Source organism: Corvus kubaryi, unplaced genomic scaffold (genome assembly GCF_017639235.1).
Source record: "Corvus kubaryi isolate FWS band 111438036 unplaced genomic scaffold, C.kubaryi_AGA036_p1.0 66, whole genome shotgun sequence".
Lineage (NCBI taxonomy): Eukaryota > Metazoa > Chordata > Aves > Passeriformes > Corvidae > Corvus > Corvus kubaryi.
In genome coordinates this window covers 12634428-12641802 of record NW_024582054.1, presented here as the reverse complement: position 1 = coordinate 12641802, position 7375 = coordinate 12634428, and the positions used below count along the sequence as shown (strand labels likewise).

General features: G+C 44.8%; 1 protein-coding gene across 6 annotated transcripts in view; it reads left to right on the top strand.

Moving 5' to 3' along the window:
- Window positions 1-1685: 1685 nt before the first annotated feature.
- Window positions 1686-7375, top strand: part of SLC25A21 (solute carrier family 25 member 21) — a 240602-nt gene continuing 234912 nt past the window's right edge. For 4 of the 6 annotated variants that reach the window (XM_042047646.1, XM_042047650.1, XM_042047648.1 and 1 more), the window contains exon 1: window positions 1687-2272. In XM_042047646.1, the coding sequence (XP_041903580.1) occupies window positions 2206-2272 (67 nt within the window). In that variant the 5' untranslated portion in view covers window positions 1687-2205. Of the gene's footprint in view, window positions 2273-7375 lie in introns of all 6 variants that reach the window. The other 2 variants (XM_042047649.1, XM_042047644.1) reach the window with 2 other exon arrangements.

Here is a 7375-nt window from a genome sequence, read left to right as displayed (position 1 = left end):
GGGAGCGCGCAGCGGCGGGGCCGCGGCCCGGGGGCGGAGCGAGGCGGCGGGGCCGGTGCTGCCCTGCGGGCGGCAGAGGCGGCGCGGCGGGGCCGGGCGGGGAGCGGGGGTCGAGGGGCTGGTTCGGGGAATCTCTCCTGCCCATCCTGCCCCCGCACAGCCAGTTGTGGTTTCCTTCTCGGGGTGTTAGCTCTGGGGTGCTGCCCAGGATGGACGGAATTCCCTACGAAGGGACGCAGTAACCACAAATGGAGAGACAGACCCTACCAGGGATATTGAGGAAAAGAATGGAGTGGCGCTCATGTACTGGTTTGAGAAGAGACCATATGGAAATAGGATTAAACCTAGAAGTGCTCTAGGAAACCTGCACAGTGGGAAGGTTGCCCTTTGAGGGGGAGGAGGGTGGAAGATAAGGGATATGTGCCATATATAAAAGAGACTTCCATTTGGGGAATTGAATTAAGGTGCATAGATTCAGAGTTTGAATACTGTGAAACAAACTTGATAGTTTCCTAACAAGAGCAGAGGTTGTTTCGGTTTTTTAAGGAGCAGGTGTTATGCTACTGTAATTTACATGCACTCTGACCATTATTTTTCAGTTTCTTCATGTAAACCTTCTCTTTGATGCAGGGACACCTTCTGCAGAAAACAAATCTATCTGACCAGTTTCTGCACCCTCTGATCAACTCCAAGTTCTCTTTGCTGTGAAAATACTGCAGCAAAGTCCACCTTAATACTAGATTTGCTATTTGTACCCAAGGGAACATTGCATAGGGAGGACTACATCTCCGTTATAAAAAAGTAGTGATGCTTCAACATCTGCTTTTTGATGACAAGGAACACTGGAGACTCGATCATCCAGGAGTATTTATTGAGCAGCAGACTCAAGGAGCCAAACCAAGGGAACTAAGGCAAATGCTAATGAAACATTGAAGTTGAGATTTTAATTACTCAAAGGTCAGTACATTCGAGGTTTATTAATTTAAGGGAGCTATTCTGTATTCCCACAGCAATCTGCATTCAGCTCCTACATAGATCAAAAATTCATGTTATTGTTTATTTGTTGATGCATTCAAATTCTATAACTGAACGCTATACCTGACCATTATTCCCTTTTGCAATTAGCGTCTTGGTCTTTTAACACTTTATTAACACTTCTCTGTATATTTCCTATGTTCCCATCCTTTTCAGTAGCAATAAACCCGTTGTTTTGCTCTAATAGTTGTTCTACATTACAGAAGGCTACATTTCTTTCAAGCTTGGAACCTCTGTTCAGTTAGCAACATTTGTTGCTAAACTATCACAAAACACTGGCAGGCACTGCGCAAACTAATGTATCAGAATACCCCTATGAGTTCTCTTGCCCTTCAATGATGCTGCCTCTGGGATGAGCCCATGCTGTCCCCAACGTTGCACTGTGGCATCTTCTGGAAAAGCAGAGATTGGCCTCGCCGAAAGCACTGCTGGGGGCTGTCGGCAATGGCGCTATATCCCAGCACTTCATGCCCGTGCCCTGTCACCGTTTTGTTTACTAAGATGGGCCAAGAGGTCCGTGTAACACATGTAATAGTTACTCTCCAAATGACAAAATACTCGTGTTCTTTGAACATCGAGGTGCTGGAACCAACCTTTAGACTAAAGGTTTTGAAAGGACAGTAGGCTTCAAAAAAAACCAGCCTGTGAGCCGAGCGGCACCACCGACCCTTCCTAGAAGTTGAGCCGCAGAGGGTGTGCGGGTGTTAGCTGCGTCCCAGCAGCGGTGGGGAGCAGGACTGCCAGTGTGCACTGTATGGCACCAGCCCCGAGGCGCGAGTGTACGGCCCGAGCCTGAGCAGGCGACCGGCTGCTGCCAGAGCCTCGCTCCCCGCCCCAGCCTGGGCTATCCCAGCGCCGGCCGTCCCGGCTCTGACCTAAGAGACAGAGGCCGCCGCTTTCCCGGCTGGAAGCGATCGCCCGTAGCTGCGAGCCCGTGCCCTGCCCGGGGCCGCCCTCTGCCCGAGGCCGGCTGCCAAAGGCGGCCGCGGGGCCGCGCAGCCCGGCGCCCCCGCCCCCGGCGTTCGCGGCCCCCCCTGCCGCCGGCAGATAACCGCGGCTCCGCGGGCCCCCCCGGCTCTTCCCCACCCGCCCAGCGCGGACTCGGCCCCGGCTCGACAGCCGCTCTCCAGGCGCCAGCTGCCTCTCGTCGCCGCCGCGGCTCGGGCAAGGATGGCTCGCCAGCCCCGGGGCTTTCTGCAGGAGGCCTCTCACCAAGTCGTCGCCGGAGGCTCGGCGGGTGAGTAGGCGCGTTCCTCCTGGGCGGGAAGGGTCTGCCGGTCCCCTGCCGGCGCTCCGCCAACTTGAGACGCAAGCGGCCGGGCCGCCTCCCCCTCTCCGCGCTGCTCAGGCGGCGGGGAACGAACCGGCTCAGCGGCGGCTCCTCCCCCGCCGGGCGGGCCCCGGAGGCGACCCAAGCCCGGGGGTCCCGGGGACAACTTCTGTAACGGTGCTTGGCCCGCCGGTGGGGCAGGGCGGTGAAGGGGCGCTCCGTGGCTCCGCGGTGTATCTGCGCCACACACGCCCTGCAGCCCCTCGGGCGATAAGAGTGGCGGGCGGGCCCCTTCAACGGCAGCAGCCGCCGGAGTCCCCGCGCGCGGCTGTGCGGCACAGCCGGCCCGAAGGGCTTGAGCCGCGCCCGGGGGAGTCCACGGCGGGGATCCGCCTCTGGCGCCTGGATGCGGGACAGAAAACGGAGTTGCGCTGCTCAGACGGCTTCCCCGTGGCGCTCTTCGTCGCTGGGTTATAGAGAAACCAATGCAGGGCTGCAGTGGAAATGCGTTTCTGTGGGGCTTTTTAAATATATTTAGGAATGGCGACGTTACTAATTCATTGGTACTCTATTTGTACTGCAAACTACAAATGTCAAAACCGTACACGTCTGTTTAGCAGTGAAAGCATTGCTGGTCAATTTCTTCAGGTTTCTTACCTAAATCCCAATGAAATATTTAAGTCAGCCTGCAGTGTAGGGGATTTTAATACAATATCCTGCTCTTTCAGTGTATATATGTAAATCCTGTTAATATTTCAACTATGTAGTGTGTTTGTAAGTGTTCTTTAGTGTCTCTTCTGAGGTCTAAATGTTGTTTGTCATACTATGTTTTACATGAAAGAGAAAAGCTATATGGTAGTGTTGCTGTGTCTTCTGTAATGCTTCAGTGTAAATATGCACAAGGAGAATTCTCCTCTGGTTGAGACCTGTGTGGCTGTGACACTACATGTGAGCTGGTCTTCCATTCCCTCTAATTCCCCTGGTACCTTTAAATCCACTTCTATGCATTCCTGCCACCAACACATTTGAGCACTGTCTTTTCATGCTAGTGACTCTGTATGCTCTTTGTTTTCAGCCTTCTCCTTTGACAGAGAGAGATGTCATAGCAGAAGAGGAGAAGTCTGCTGTCCCAGTGTATTGTATGACTGCTGTCCCAGCCCTTCCAGTGTATTGTATGGTGTTTATGAAGCTTTTCTGCAGCCTTGGAAATTCTAAAGCTTTTTTAGATTCTGCTTGGTACCACCCCCGTCTTCCTATAGGAGAGAATGGAAAGTTTTAATCTGTCCTAAACTGTTGAAAGCCCTTCATACCTGGAGGGATACTGAGGTGTTTTGCCACCAGATGTTTTGCAAGATGACAGATTTATCTGCCCTTAGCAGTTGGCCTATGCCTTAGTTATTCAGATTGATCTAATGCACTCTCTTACCATCCTCTGGCAGGAGCCTGTTTTTGTTACAGGCTCTCTTTGTTTGTAGAACAGACTGTCTAACACACCAGAAAGAAAATTGTGATTTAGATGAATGAAAAGTTTTACAGAAAGACTAGAATTGGAAAAATAGTGTGTTTGATGGTAGTGTAGAGAAAAGACAGCATGAAAAATATTTGGTAATCTGGTAGGCATAAGTATTAGGGTGAGAGAATTTTCAAGGAGACAACTATCTGCACACAACACTTTTTTTGAAAAGTATAATGTGAGAGGCCTGTTGTATCTAGTCCAGAGGCATAATGTTAAAGATGCTTGCAACCTTTTGCTTAACCTCCTGTCAGGCAGGCAAGTTCCTTAGCTCCATCACTAGCCTTAAATTTGTGTAGAAATTTCTATTCATTGGTTTTGAAATAAACCAGTAATTACTGTTCTCTTAGTCTGAACAACACTAACGTTGTACCAGGGGATTGTTAGATGTGTGGTTCAAATGGGAGCTCTAAGGTGCATTAGAAGGAAATGGCTGAAAGTTGAGAACTTGCTTGACTGATGCTTAAAATTCAGTGGGGTTTTTTTCCTGCTAATTTATAGAGAAAGTAAAAGGCAAAGGCTGGATCTTTGAGGTCTTCAGTCTAAAAGTTAGATTTCTCAGGCAAGTGTAGATCCAACGTGGGGAAGGTGGAAGCAGAGAGGAAAGGATTGACAGCATGAGTTTTTGATACTGTACTTAGGATTTCATTCTAGTGAGGGATTTGGTTTCCTTGCCTCAAGTGAGCGCCACAGACATCCTAGAGTGACTTTGCTGTCTGTACCACTACCTGCTATTTAGAAGGAAACAAAACCAACCAACCAAAAAAAACCACCCCCAAAAAACCCAAATCCCCAAACAAACATAAATTATTTTTAGTTAATCTGTTTCTAAGAAAGATACTGTGAATTGGACTCTGTCAAAGCAATTTTAGGAAAGTACTGAGGTGGTTGGGAATGAATGGCACATAGGTGTAATTGAAGGGTCAGAAATATTGTCTCCATAAGTAAAATGAGAGGTTATTTGGTATCTGCATGTCTGATGTAAAAGGATCTGATAAGAAGTAATTCTGCTAGGTCAAGTGGAAAATTATTAGAGATAAGCCTTAGCTGGCAGAACAGGAAGAAAGGGATTTTTTTTATGCTTTATGGAAGATGACAGGACTTGTTCATGGACTTAATAAAGACAGGGGAAGAGAAAGAAAGAAATCAAGCATGACCCCTAGTCTACAGGACTGATAAAATGGAAGATACTGGCATGCTGGAAGAAGGAGAATGGAAAGTATTCAGTGTTTTAAGAGAAAATATATAAACACACTGTTGGCTGTCAAAGGCATTGCTAAGTTAAACTTGAACAGATCTCTGCTGTAATTGAACTGTAAAAGTCAAGCATGACAGATCTCATGCATACTTTGTCTGTGGCAAGGGGTGCATCTGCTTTCATGTGGCTTGTAATCTGATTTCATGTGAAATGGAAAGCTCTGCTTCCTCAGAGTGAACAAAATTTTAAATATGAACAAAGTCTTACTCAGTCTTGGCTTATGTTACTTCTGCTGGCATTGTTTGTTCCCATCTTTCAGATTCCTCAATGAAGGTTAATAGCATAATTCAAAATACTTGGTTTTGTTTGCTTGCCTGGGTGTATGACAATAGTGAGGAAAAGGCCTTTGATTGAAATGTAATTGGGACACTTCGTTAGTGAGTTCAGGCCCTTCTAGTAAGGGAACTGCAGGCATACTCCTTTCTCTAGTGGTTAATTAGTAAGCTAAGGCATGTGTGGAATTCATAGCAAAAAAATTAAACAGAAGATAAACTCTAAACTGTAAGGATCAGTGTGAAAATAACAACTTGGGAGCCTCTGATTTCCTTGGATTTATAGCAATTCTTCAAAAGGTTATTTGAGAAGTTCAGTCAATGCAGGGTTCAAGTCACAAGAAGAATTGTTTCTCTAAAACACAAACATCAAAAAAATCCTTGTTTCCCCTGCCTGTATGGAAAAGGAAGAAATTAAAGCAGTGTTGCAGACAAAGTCAATGGATATTTCTTTCCTCATGGAGAGGAACTGAATACTGCAAAGTACGTTATGGGATACCCAGATTAATTTGTCAAGACATCCTTGTAACAGAGTATTGAATCAGTTTGAGTGATGAAGTGCAAATTTCATAAACAATTGCACAGATACCCTTGGCCCAGTAAAGGCAGGATATAGTTACCCTGAAGGTTTTAGGATGCTTCTACTTGATATAGGTGTGTTCTTGTTTTTTAATAACAAAAGACAGCAGATGGAAACAATTAGCTAAAAGCACAGGCAACATAAATAAAATTTAGTTTATATTTAGTTGTATGATCACCTCTCTTTCTTCCATACATGAACAAATAACCTATAAACACTTCAAATTTTGAAGTTAAAATTTTGAAGAATATATTTAATATATGTAGTGATAAATAAGAAGATGACTTGTTTCTCAGATCTGTAGTATTTAACTGATCTTTAAGTAGTTTTTTGCTGAAAATTCCGTGTCACTTTGCCTTATTCCATTTAATAAATGAACATGAACTTCAAAATTAATTACTGTAAAATGAATATGGAAAAGTCAGAACAAAATGATTTTTAAATAAAATAATCACTTCATAGGGATAATTGAGGCTGATCCTTTTTTCCCCCTATTCTTCATCTTTTCATGAAACAGCAGGGTTTCTGCCTCTCTGTACTTCTTGGCTTCAATTTTTTTATACTTTTAAAAAAAAATTATTTTAAAGACTTAGGTTTCTAGCTGCATTGAAACCTAATAGGATTTGGGAGTCCAATTCTCTTAAGCTCCTTTAAAAGTCCAAACCTTTTCTCTTGAGAGGTGTTTTATTTCAGGAGTATACAAAGTTGATTAACCTGGATAGCAGCAACTTCTTTGAACCAGATTTATAAGCAGGAAAGCCACTTGTCCAAGTAAGACTGTCAAATGCAAATACAGTATTAAAACCAGTGTTTGGTCTTCCTGTTGCTAGAGGCATTAGGCAGACAAAAATCATTACAAGGTATGCTAGCCAGCATACTCTGTGAAACACCTTAGGTTATTTGGTCCGTATGAATGGGAGAGGGAGCATGATAGATGTACTAGGAAGGGCTTGAAACAGCAGGAAAATGGTCTAATTATTCCCCTCCCCCTCCCCTGTTTTTATTTTTATGGCTGTTTTCTGAGAGTTAAAGTTAGGAGGAGGATTCTGTGTTTTCTTGGGTGCTTTTTTCTTACTTTTAAGCCATGCAATTGGCATTCATGTGTTATTAAAAAAATCAGTTAATGCTCAGAGGTAATTTCAACTAGCTAAGTACTTAGCTACACCTTGTAACTATCTTGACTTCAAACCATAATATTTAAAAGTGATTAAACCTTCCTTTCTCCCTTCCTATTAAGGCTGAAATATCTGAGTCCACAGTACATGCTCAGTGTCTTTCACTGCCTTGATGTGGTGTTTCAGATGTTAGCAAAGTCTTTACATTAAAAAGCTAAGGATGGGAAGCAGTCAAAATATTTCAAGGAAACATTCTACAGGTTAAAGTACCGCAAGGGAATGCACTAGCAGCAGCCAATGAAGTCAATTTTCTCTGTTAGTCTGAGAAATTA